Raw genomic sequence first — 12,733 nt, forward strand, 5'->3', positions numbered from 1 at the left:
TCTCTGCTGCCTACCTTCCTCAGCCTCTCTGCTCTCTGTCCGCCTCCCTCTCATACATATGCAGGTCATTTTGTACCCTTTTGCTCTGCCTTACAAACACACTGCCTCTGTCCTCCCTCTGCAGCTGAATCCTCGCCTCCTATCCCTTCGCCACCTGCAGCACTTTCTCTGCTTCTCTATTCTGCTTGTTCTCACTCTTTATTCTCTGTGGTCCCGCTCTCGCCGGTTCCTCCGGGTCCATCCACGCGTTGGCATGCCGCGACGCAGACCTCGGTCTGTGCTGGATTGTGGAAAAGACTAAATTTGTTCGAAATGAAAGCCTCTCTTCCAGACTTTGTCCCTCGGAGGAAACGACCTGACCTCCATACTGTGCTTTTTTCCCCTTCTGCTGCCTTTTCCAGCAGAAATGCTGTCTGAATTCCAAACTACACACAATTAATGCACATTGTGAACTACTGTTTTAATGTGTTTTGGGGCAGTTTATCAATCGGCTTCTTTGTTTCAACTTGTATAGATCACACGTGTTTTCCATGCATTAAACTTGAGGACAGTGTGAGAAAGAGAAGTTTATATTTCCAGTTTAAAGTCAGATGATATGTTAGAATCTGTTTTATAGTTTTGTGCCAACAGTCTGACCTCACCTGTACGTTAGCTAAGGTCACCTGGTTTACACACCTGACACGTTATGAGAAACCATATTTAGATATTTGTGTTACCTGACAAACGATATTGCTGCTTAAAGTCCTGATTGCAAAAATATTCAAATCCTGTGTTTTAAAGGTAGTGACTGATCTCACTTGTAGCAACCCTGCCGTCTTCCCATTGGTTTGCAGATTGTCATCAAAATTTTATTTAGTTTTCTGTGATTTGTGACTCAGGTAAGACTGCAGGAATAAAAGCCGTCTACGCTTCTCTTCAGGATGTATTTACAGTGTCATCAATGTCTTTAAAGCAGAGCTAATCTCCTGAACAAACAAACAGTAATCACTCTGCAGTTTTTGCACTGCACTCCGACACATCAGTTAACTTTTATTGTTGCCCTGTTTAATCCTAAATGTCAGCAGGATTTAATTATTAGGAAAGTAAATAGAATTATATGTACAGACTTCCAGGATGTCTGAAGAGGAGCAGTAAATAGGAGGATGAGTAGGAGCAGTGTGTCATGTATTCACACTGTTAACTGGATGAATGTGCTGCATAAATCACCTGTCCCACTCGAGAACACCTGCACATATATAATGAATGAAAGGAAGTGACTGGCTGAAGCTCGTCTTCTGGCTAGAGAGGAAATATGACAGCGGGATGATGGCAGTTATTAAATCATCCTCTCCTCTCTCTCCTCCAGGGTCTCCTGTCTTCATCAGGTGAAGCACTGTGAGCCCCTCTCCTCCCTCCCTCCTCCCCCACAGACGTCACCCACTACCACAAAATCCCTGAATCCCACCTGGCCACACCTGCCAAACCCCATCCGACAGCTGCCACTGGCCCTCCCTTTACCCCATGGTGGCCCCAAGGCCCGCCCTCTCACTGCTATTGGCTGTCCTGGCCTGCACGGGGCCCGCGCGCCCCTCGCCCCCCCTGTTGCTCCGGCCCCGGGAGAGAGAGAGGGACTCTGGTGGCGTCAACATCGCCGTGGTCCACTCGGGCTCCTCCCTGCTCCCGGAGACGGCGGTGGTGGGAGGTGCGGGGGTCGGCGAGCCGGGGCCAGGGCCCGGAAACGGACCGGGAGGGGGAGGCGGAGGAGGTGGAGGAGGAGGAGGAGGAAAGGGAATAACGGATTCAGCTTTGTTGGAAGGAGCGGCTGCGATGGCTTCGTTTTCCTCCTCCTCCTCCTCGTCACCCCTGTCGCTGGCTGCGCTCGTGGGGGAGACGGTGATGACGCCATCGGGTCAGGCCAACGTCATCTACCTGGCTGTGAATGAGAGCAGCCCGGGCAGCTTGCTGCTGCAGCTGTGTGAGCTGCTGGCCACCACGCCACTGCAGGTAACGTCACACACATCACGCACAACAACATGACACCTACAGTAGCAACACAACAAAGATGATGAGTAATAAAAAAATAAGTTACAGAAATATCAGTAATGCTCCATCGTGCTCTGACACGTTTTGGTGATGCGACTCGCTTGTTTCCGCAGACGTGCTCGACTTCAGTTTGACAATGTCGCCGTACAGTTTTCATTTGATCCACTGATTCTTCCTGCACCTAGCCGTTAAACCACTGTGCTCCCATAAGGTGCCTCTAAATGTCATGGGAGGACCCTTCAGCTCTGGTCCCTCGTATGTATTTGCCCTTTGGACGGCAGAAACATTAGATGAGCTCGACTGACCAGGCTAACCGGTCGCTCCAGAGTTTGTGTCTGTGCACATAACTTAAATAGGGTGTAGCAAACGGAGGAGATCGTGATTCGAACTGAACGTCCGAATCGAGCCGTTCAGGATGAACACGCGTGTGTTTCACGGGTTTACTGACAAATGCATTTACTCTGCCAGAGCATGCTTTTTTTTGTTCCTTCAGCTGTTTTTACAGAAGTTAAAAACTGTGCCTTCATTCATTCATGCTCATTTTTCATTGTGCAGTTTGTTCATCTTTTCACTCGTTCACTCATTCATTCATAGTATAAGACTTGTGGATGGGAGCAGATCTGAGCCTCAACTCTGAGAGACTGACAGAGGTAATAACACACACTACTCTTCATTCATTTACTCATTCATAGGTTCATTCATTCATTCATCCATTCTTCTATGAAACATGTACAGTATTTACTAATCTAAACCTTCTAGCTGTGGATTTGTTTGAAAACGGTGGCAAAGCCTCAGATCAAGTGTGATATTAACTCTTTTAAGTAACACGCTGTCTTATTTCAGGTCCTGTCTGTCGCCGATTTGCATATCAAATACTTCCTTGAGAGAATTGGGCTGTCATCCACACTTAACTTCAATTTGCTCCCCTGAATTGCTACAGGAAAACAAGCGTTAAGTCTTCAAGCCGGCCTCAAATCACTATTGCCCTCCATGTATCATTACGGAAAGTAATGGCCGTCGCCAGAACTTCACGCGCTTATCCAGAATTTATTACCGCTGCTGACAGCTCTTACTTGAAAGGCAATCACGGCAAAATCCCGCAGACCAAAACATTGAGACAAAACACGGCTTGTTTGCAGCCGTGGTTCAGCATGTTTTCAGCTGTGAGTAAGCCCGTGCAGGAGCGAGGTGGCCCATAAGCCAGGAGCTTATCTGTTGTTTCTGTGGTGTAAAGCAGCTTAAGCCGTATAGCTACAACACACAGTCGCCTCCTGACAGGATGCCAGTCCACTGCAGGGACTTAACTCTGATTTTATCTCCGCCAGCACTGATTGCCAATCAGAGCAGCACAAGAGTCCCGTTTTTAAAAGCTTCCAACAGTTGTTTCATGACTTCATTAAACCTGTAAAAGTCCTCAGAAACATTCAGTTTCCTCCAGTCGAGATGTTTGTTAGCAGGGTGAGAAGAAAAGTCTTTAGTGGATATAAGCTGTTGTCTCATGCTGCGAGCAGCACGTTGTATTTTGCTCTCTTGTTCAGCCTTTAATTTATTCTCAGGGTGCAGACGAATAAAAGAGCAGCAGCGTTGATGAATAAAAGTGTGTTGAAGCTTATGAAATTGTGTCTCAATGAGGCTGATGTAACGCCTTTTGTCTGAGCGCCTTTGTTTCACTGCGCCACCTGTTTCACTTCCAGGGTTTGGTGTTTGAGGAGGAGAGGCCGCCGCCGCCCAACCGCGCCCCTCTGGCCCCCATGCTGGAGTTTGTGTCCGCCCAGACAGGGGTTCCCGTGGTCGCTGTGGGGGGAGGGGCCAGCCTGGGACGAGAGCCACAGGTAAAAATGGATTACTTAACGTTGCATCATCAACCCTTTTTATTTCATTTGGACTGAAGCGAGAAGTAACTGCGGCTCAGAGGGCGAAATGCAGACTGGGAGAAATTTACCTCGTGACCTCCTTCCAGAGGTGGATTTCATAACTTTAGAGATGAGAAAGAATTAAGACTGCAACAGTACGTTGCCGTCAAAATTAAAACCGCATTATTATTATTGTTTTTTCCACTTGGGGAAGCGGAACAAGCAATACTTTCTATGCCTCGTACGGTGAACTTGTTAGCAAGCAGCGGCCACAGTAACATTGATCTGTCGACGTGTTTTCCGCCTCCAAAGTCCAATATTCACTCTTCTTTGAGCTCTGTTTTGTTGGAAATGTCAGGTTCAATGAGAAGGTGAAATATGGTACGAAGAGCTGCAGAGTCAGGAGGTCATTGAGTTTATCACAGAGCTTACACATCACACACACTCATTTGGTCCATTGTCAATAACGATAACAATATAAATAAGAAATCCATCTATTAGAGCCGCTTTAAGAGCAGCCTGGGACCTCTAGGTGAACGTGCCAGCAGCAGAAAACGAGCAGTAGTAGGTTGTGATCATAGTTTTAGTTCCAGAAAAGGAGCAAAGAGTCTCTCATTTCTCTCAGACTGGAGTCCTTTGTAGGATATAGTTATTTTCTAAATACCAAACATTTCAGCAAACGTGCTGCTCTGCCCTCATCGCTAAGAAGAAACGAGGAAGAGGAAAATGTAATTTTTGTCAGAATTGCTCCAGTTCTGTCACCGCCGCTAAGCTCATCAGCATCTCTTTACTGAGGGGAGGATGTGCAGGACGGTTGTACTGCAGTCGTCCAGTGCACCACTGATCATACAACGGAGAATTTGGACATTTTCAGTGTCAGATTTCTCCGTCGAGTTAATCACGATGACTGCGGCGTCGCCCATTGTTACGGACTAATTAACGGGTATCAGCTCCTCAGCTGGCTAATCTGTGTGTGACAAAAGGTAATGTTTTGCTGACGGGCATTAGTGATAAGTAGATCAGGCTAACAAAGCAGTTTAGCGTGACAGGTGTGATGTTTAATAAGTGGTCCAATTTGTTTTAAGTGGCTCATCTTGACAGTTCGTTGTGGTTGTTGGGATGTCTAGAAAACTGTAACGCCACCAGCGGCAGCTGTGGATGTAACACTCAGCTTTAAACTGAATGTCACAGCGTATGAAAGTGTTCATTGTGAGAAGCAGCTGTGTTTATGGTGGGAGGGGGGTTTGCTTTGAAGGAGGGGGAGGTGCAGAGCTGCTGTTGCTCTTGTTACACTCAGTAAAGTTCCTTCGGTCGGGCCCACATTTCTGCAGCTCTGAGCACGCCTGCCTCTGTCGATTTTGTGCTTAAACGTCCAGTTTCACAATCACAAAGGACAAACTGCTTCAGGGACAAAACCCACATGAGACATTATTGAGCCACAGGTATTTTTTTTTTTGGTAGAATTAAACCCAGAATGCGATTGACGAGGAAGAAGAAAACTTTTTGCTAAAATAAGATACCGAACCAAAGAAAGTTTGGAATCGCTGCTGCAAAAGGCTGAGAGGACCGCTGAGTTTCCTTTCATGCCTTTACTTTGTAGACAGGCCTCTGTACAAATAAAGCTTATTTTGTATCAACGGTTTGCCAAAGCAAGTACATTTTGTACATTAGCTCTGACAGAGCTGCAGACTGGTCTGACCAGACTGACGATTTAAAAGGCAGAGAGAGACGAAGACGCCTCTGAGTAACAGCTGAGTAAGATATATGAAATCTGTGCAGATTTAAAGGAGATTAGTTTCCTCTTTCAGTGTCAACTGAGCACAATAATGCCTGGAACAAGCTGGAATTAATGACTTTGACAAAGCTATTCTCAACTCCACAGTAGAAATAGAGGCCCGGTCTGACTTCGCTGATCGCTGCTCACAGACCGTCTGGAGATGATTCTGGACTTTTGAATCGTACGCGTCGAGTCTTATTCCTGCAGAATCTTAGCTTGCTTAGTTGGCTAGTCAGTGTGAACAAACAGGTAGGCTCATTAGCAGATAATTCAGCATGGGTTGTCAGTGACCAGCAGTCTTTTCCTCCATGTTTGAGTCAATGTGAGTTATCTGAAACTCTGTGGTGTCTTGACCCCCCCGCCGGGCTTTAACACCACAAATCGGGCGGTTTGGCCTCCGGAGTCGCTCCGCATTTGAGAAATATTTGTCGAACTAACCTCTAATGAGCTCTTAATTGCCTTTGGGACGTTGTTTCCTGATACACGGCGAGAATCAATCAAGCTTGAGTCAACAGCGCTTCTAAATCTGTGACTTGGGACGCAGCGTCAGTCATTCATCGTTTCTGCCGAGCGCTCACGTGACGACAGCGCGAGTAGAGGGTTTTATTTTAGCTGCAGCTTCCAATGGGACGAGAAAATTCAGTTTTATGTCTCAGCCTACACCAGCACCGCTCACTCCCAGCATGCTCCCTGTGCACTCCACCGGAGGCTGGCTTCTGAAGAGCAGACAGGCTTACATCATAAATCAGGCTGATGCCGGTTTGATATTTGACCCAGTTCAGCGCAGCGTAACCTGAGGTGAGCCCTGTCGACTCGGGAAGGCGGCTTGATACTCCCTGAAGTTTCCTCTTGATCATTAATTTAGACACATGCTCACCGCCTCTTTATGTCCACAAGATGCTGAATGATTAATTGCTAACAACACCGCTGAAAACTTTGGACAGTGTCAGGAAAAGTGCGTGGACACGTGCGCCCCGTCACGTTAAGTCCTTCGCTTTCTTTCAGCGTTTAAGCTCGCATTCATTCCAGCTTTCAGCCTATATGGATTACTCCTTCCTGCTCCTTTGTTCTAGTTTTAGGAAAAATACAATGGAAGAAAAGCCCAAAGAAATGAATTCCTCTTTGAGCCAGCGAGCGGCTCGTCTATCCAGATTAAATGTGACTGGAGCGGCAGAGAGGAAGGCGATCATTGTTTCTTTCATTGACACTGAAAGCCTTATTCAGAAGCCAAGGACTTTTTTGACAGGCAGACTGCGTTATTCCTCCGAGTGTTCTCTGTCAGTTCAGCTGAAGTCAGTCAGCCACCGGGCGAAGAAAAGAGCTGAACTGGACGAGAGCGAGCTCAGACTGCTGCTGCTGCTGCTGCTGCTGGAGCCTATGGAGACACCCACACTTTACGATGAGGATGTGCAGTAATGGTGTGTTCAGACCGTCGCTCGTGTTACCCATGATCCTCCTGGACAGTGCAACCATTTGTGTTTATTATAATCGTTACTTGTGTGATTACCAAATGAACCCAAATGATCAACCTGTGAATATTTGAGGAGGTGGGCTTACCTCCATGTCTGATTCATGATGTTTACAGTCTTAATGCTGATTGGCTTTCGTCACACGGCGTCATGCTAATCTGACCTTAAACCTTTACGGTCAGTAACCTCCCACCTGAATGCTGTACCTGTGAGTTCTTCTTGTCTCCTCGCTTTCAGGAAAGCGGCTCCATCTACCTCCAGTTCACCTGCTCCACCTCGCTCCAGCTGGAGGTCATCTTCGAGGTGCTGGAGGAGTACGACTGGACCTCCTTCTCTGTGGTGACCACCCGTCACCACGGCTACGAGGACTTCCTGGCCATGGTGGAGGGAATGACGGACGGCTCGTTCATCGGCTGGGAGAAGAAGAGCGTGGTGGTTCTTAACGTGACCGACGACCCCAGCGGGGCGCGAACCAAGCGGCTGCTGAAAGACAACGAAGCCCAGGTGAGACGAGGCAGCGCCGACGTCACATTTTGTTCTTAATTTATCGCTATTTCCTGACGAACATGGGGTATCAAAGGATAAAAATAATTTCTCAAGTCGGAGGTCTTGAAGTTATTTCGGTCTTGAAGTTAAAAAGAGAAATGGTACTCAACCTAAAAGTGCAAGATTGCCAACATCTTTTAAAAGTGCGTTTGAGTTGGAACCTCGCAGAACCAAAGACAGACTGTGGCAACATGAAATAACCTTCAAAATAAAACGAAAGCTTTTGAAGTTTGAGACGTCGTTTGTTTTTAAAGTGGCGTGATCACTATGCAAGTTTGGAAGTTGGTTTACGAAAATAACAGAACGACGTAAAATTGTACAAGAAGAGTCAGAACGAAAGGATTTTTCTCAAACCTCCAAAATGACGCAACATAAAACAGGTGTTTGTAGTTCTGAAGGAAAGCCAATGAGTTTAAAAAGACATGATTTGATTGGCTGCAGACAAACAGACATTGAGATGCACAGAGAGGAGAAGCCAAACAGCAGAGCGGTATGAATCTCTCCCCTCTGAGTTTTCCTCTCCGTGCTGTCGCAGAAAGAAACATGCAGTTTAATTTCAGCTGGACTCCGAAGCAGTTTAATCAACTTTTCCAGATCGATGCTCAGCGTTCGCGGCACAGTGCAGCTATGACGTTCAGAGTTATTTCTTCAGACGTTTTAACCGTTTTGGAAGTGGCCCCTCGTTTGCAGTAAAAGCCTTATTTAGGGAGGTCGTCTGAGGACACGCTATTCATTTACTCTGACGCCCTGAGGGACCACTTACACACACCCCCGCGCACACACACGCACACACACGCTATTGCATACACCTGAGAGCTTCGCAGTGACACTGCAGCGTTTAACCGTTGCAGCTCTGCACTGAGCCGCTCTTCAGAGGTGCTCATGACATCAGCAACAGCTCAAAGCTTCATCTTCATGAACCTAAAAGAAGAAATGTCAAAACAGGTGAGGCCAGATGTTTTTTTTAACAACTTTCTTGAGTGAAAAAGTTATGTTCCAGCAAAGAAAACCTGGTCCAGGGTGCTAAAGCTCTAATGTCCATCTGTCCATCCACCCAAACCTGTCTGTCCTCTTCTCTTAGCTCTTATAAACAGAAACGTGTATAGTTTTGAGCTGAGCTAAATGTGATAAAATAAGGATCTGACTGGTCATCACCACTCTTCATAAAGTGACCAATCACAGCAGGAAAGGCTGTTTACGGTGGAAGACAAACAGGAACGACCACAGGAGACATGCCGCTTGTTTTTTGTGTGGTATATTCGCTCGTGTCCCTGTGGTCGGACGCTGCTGCTACGCCGGTTTCTGCTCTGGCAGACAGCGTTGTGAGTCCTGCTCTGCCTGTGCTTACTTTCAGCTAAATAAAGCTTCGGGGTTTTGAAATGAAGCAGACTCATTGTACGGTGACCCATTGAGAGCAAACTTTTTCTAACCTTTAGCAGCATAAAAGGCAAGAAATTAGTCTTTTTTTGTGTAATTGCTGTTCAGCATAAAAGCTGCAGAGAAACAACAAACAACACAGGCTAACGGCAGGGTGGACGTTCTCAGAGGTGACCTGAGCTGTGGTCTAACACATGGGGTAGAGGAAGGAAGGAAGGAGTGTTTGGGGGCCGCGGGGTCTTCCTTCTTCCCAGCCCTGGTCATTGTACGAGTGCAGTATCCGTCTCTGCCTCACATCTCTCTTTCACTGTGAACCCTTTTTATTCCTCGCTCTCATATTTTGCCGTTGTCAGTGTAAATGACCTTTTGTCAAAATGAAATGCATGAAAGGGGGAAAGACAGAAAGGGGGGGCAGACCAAAAGCAAAAGAGCCGGAGTGAACATGATGTGATGTAATGGAGTGAAAGTGATATGAAATGTTGAACAGCGAGGCAGTGAATGAACCTTTTTCTGGGATTTAGATGTGGAGATGTACAGTCAGATGGACGTTTGTGCAGGTGCAGCGTATGAAATGATGATAAACGACAGCATGCTAACACGATTGGTAAAAACCAGACCTGCTTAGCATTGTCATCGTTAGCATGTTAGCATCGTAGATGTGCCCAGTACGCTGAAGTTAGCGTTTAGCTCACAGCACTGTGCAGCCTCACAGAGCCTCTAGCATGGCTGTAGACTGTCAGTCGAGTCTGAACCAATGAGCTTTCAGTGTGTTGCTTGTCAATGTTTTCGAATTTCAATCATGAGGAATGTTTTTCTTGGCAATGACATTGTTATTTATGACGGGCACCTGGGAAATGAGCTGCCAGAGGGACAGCAGCAGCACTGTGTGTGCCTGATGCCTCTGACTGGGTTTAAAGGTCAGATCTTAAATCTTGAGCCGGCTGCAGGTGTCACATTTTATATGAAAGCGCTGATTGTTTTCAGAGATACAACATGCACTGGAAATGTCAGCGACTGCTCCAAACTTCATGTTCTGCTGCTAAAATTCATTCCTCTGTCGAGTTGGCTGCTTGGCTCTAATTAAATGGTCCTCACTAAAACGTCCACGTCCACACCAGCAGCTGCAAACAAAAGGCACAGGTCAGGTTTTTGGACGGTCTCCAAGGACGCATTTTCTGCTGCCCACTGGGTGCTGCATTTCTCGGGTTCAGGGTCAGTGTCATCCATCTACATTTGGTATTTTTAACAACAGTATGTGAGCACATGCCCTTGGAAAAAATAGTTTGTTGCATCCGAATGAGACGTCCTGCCTTTCGGACCGCTGTGCTTTGGAAGCGGCCTGTGGACGCGTCTCATTGCCTCATTTCCTGTCTCCTCACGCAGGTCGAACTGGTCTGATACTGTATCAATAAGCATGATCCAGTCTGCTGTGGAGGAGTGAAGATCAATGAGTTGGCAGGCTTGAGTGAGGAAGTAACAGAGCGTCCAGTGCAAAGGTCTCTTATCGTATCAACACCATCACAGTCAGGAAATCTGTTGGTGACTGGATGCACGGGCTGATCGGGCTGCTGTGAAAGCTCATCAACATGTTTTTAACATAAACTTTACCTTATTGAAGAGCTCTAAAACTGTTCCTAAACAGACCTTTTGTGGGAGCATTTTGTCAGAATCAGTGTAAATGAATGGTGTGACTTTGGATGCCGCAGAGCCGTTAAACTGACAGGTGACGTAGCTCTAGCACCGTCACAGCTGAAGACGGAGCTGGAGAGGAAACGTCGCTGTGTTTCTTCTTGCCTTACATCATTTCCTTGTGTTTTTTTTTCTTCTCTTCTCATGAGATAAGTTCAAAACGCGTTAATGTTAAAAAGATCTGTACAAGTACAAAAGTCTCAGAAGGAGAAGCTCTGAGAGAAAGACTGAACTGAAGGGAGATGATTAGGACAGATTGTCTGCTTGTCGAGCTCACGTAAAACCTGAAGTTGCTTCACGCTCTTTGCCAAAGGAAGAGAAAACTCCACGTCGGGTTTTGTTGGCTGCTCAGTTTTCAGGAGCGTGCGTCTGCTGCTGTGACCTCTGCTCTGAACTGTCCGTCACTGCGCTGTGATTCAGCCTTTTTTTCCCACCGTCGCGTCACGTTGCTCGCACCTTGTTCTATTTTAAAATGCTGCGTTTGGTTCCCATGATGCTCAGACCTTTGATGAAAAACCAAAGGAGCGTTACCGAGCGGGTTCAGTGTGGAACGGCGTTGGTGAATTGGACGAGCTCTGCACTTTGGGTGTCGACTCAAACCCCCTCCTCACGCACACACGCTCTCTCTTGATGCCGGCGTCCCTGATTAAATTTGGTTTTGCCTCGTCGGTGCTGTGATGTGAGTGTAATTCAGACAGAGGGAACGGTTCCCCGCTGAGACTCTTCTTTACTGCTCACCATCGCACTTTCACTCTCATCCTCCCTTTTCCTGCCGTGCTTCCTCTCTCACTGTACATTAACATTTCTCACGAGCCGCGTCTGGATGCGAACAATCTGTATTTCATTTACACCTGAAATTAAAATTAGCCGTCGGCGCCCCCAAAGAATTCCTCCGCCCCTCGCAAAACATAAATATGCCCGGCCGACCGGACGACTTTCTGTCGCGCTTAATGCAGAATAATTTATCTTACGTGTCTTTTATGCATAACCGTGGAGGCACTGGGGAGGCTGGAGTGCTGCATGGGCCATTTGCTTTACTTCAAAGCTCGTCTTGACAAATTAGCATAGCGCAGGCATCAGCTGATGTTTCCCATTCCAGTGTTGCGACTGGTAAGTAAGTTAGCAGCCGCCTTGTTTTTCCTCTACGTGTCTGAGTCGCTTAACTTTATCATTACAAACGCACAGCAAATCAAGCAGCGCAGCAACATAAACCGCTGTTGTTTCACTGTTTTCATTCAGGCTTTGATGTTAAAATGTAGTTTTAGTTAAAGCAACAACGGATGTTTTCAGAGCAGAGTGTAAACTGATGTCGCTGCCATGAAAAGTTACTCAAAGAAACTTTCATGTTCTGGATTTAACCCGGAGGACAGCCTCTTTCTTTAGATTAAAACATCCAAGGTGCAAATTACTGCAAGCTGTCAAGGGAAAAAATGAATCCACTGGTTGAAAAACGCACATTGTTAAAAACATAGTTGTGCAAAATTCTGCGTGGGAAAATTAAGCATTTTGGACGCGACCTGTTTCATCTCAACCTGGACGGTGATGCGTTTGAGCTCCGTCACGATAAAATATGACGACCCGCGTCCGTCTAAATGAAATGTTTTCTCCCAAAATGAGATGTCCAGCCTTTGAAAAATGAGACACCCGCACTAACCAAGTGATTGATGGCACGAAATTATAACAGATTACTTGTCTCTCTGAAGGACGGCTCCGTCCTCCGAGGATAGGAGGAGGACAAGACGCCGGCAGACTGGATCCGCTTTATTTCGTCCTGCAGAGACAAACTTCAGGCTCAGGAAATGTCAGCGCAGAGAGGTCTGAAAATACCCTGACTGCTCCGAGGACGAGGCTGACAGGGACTGAGCGTTCGCTTGGACCTCACGCCGGCGTCACCTCGCCACCCTCTGTGACGCCAGCGTGCGGCGTGTGAGAGGATCCGCCCGCCCGCCGCCATCAGGGGCGCGCTCGTGAAGCGAGTCACGTTTTGGTTTTGACCGATT

At 47.0% G+C, this 12,733-nt stretch overlaps 1 protein-coding gene across 1 annotated transcript in view; it reads left to right on the forward strand.

Moving 5' to 3' along the window:
• Positions 1-12,733, forward strand: part of grin2da (glutamate receptor, ionotropic, N-methyl D-aspartate 2D, a) — a 169,196-nt gene that overhangs the window by 68,169 nt on the left and 88,294 nt on the right. The window contains exons 2-4 of the mRNA XM_070984035.1: positions 1,346-1,983; positions 3,717-3,854; positions 7,359-7,625. Of these exons, the coding sequence (XP_070840136.1) occupies positions 1,501-1,983; positions 3,717-3,854; positions 7,359-7,625 (888 nt within the window). The 5' untranslated portion in view covers positions 1,346-1,500. The remainder of the gene's footprint in view (positions 1-1,345; positions 1,984-3,716; positions 3,855-7,358; positions 7,626-12,733) is intronic.

Source organism: Chaetodon trifascialis, chromosome 17 (genome assembly GCF_039877785.1).
Source record: "Chaetodon trifascialis isolate fChaTrf1 chromosome 17, fChaTrf1.hap1, whole genome shotgun sequence".
Lineage (NCBI taxonomy): Eukaryota > Metazoa > Chordata > Actinopteri > Chaetodontiformes > Chaetodontidae > Chaetodon > Chaetodon trifascialis.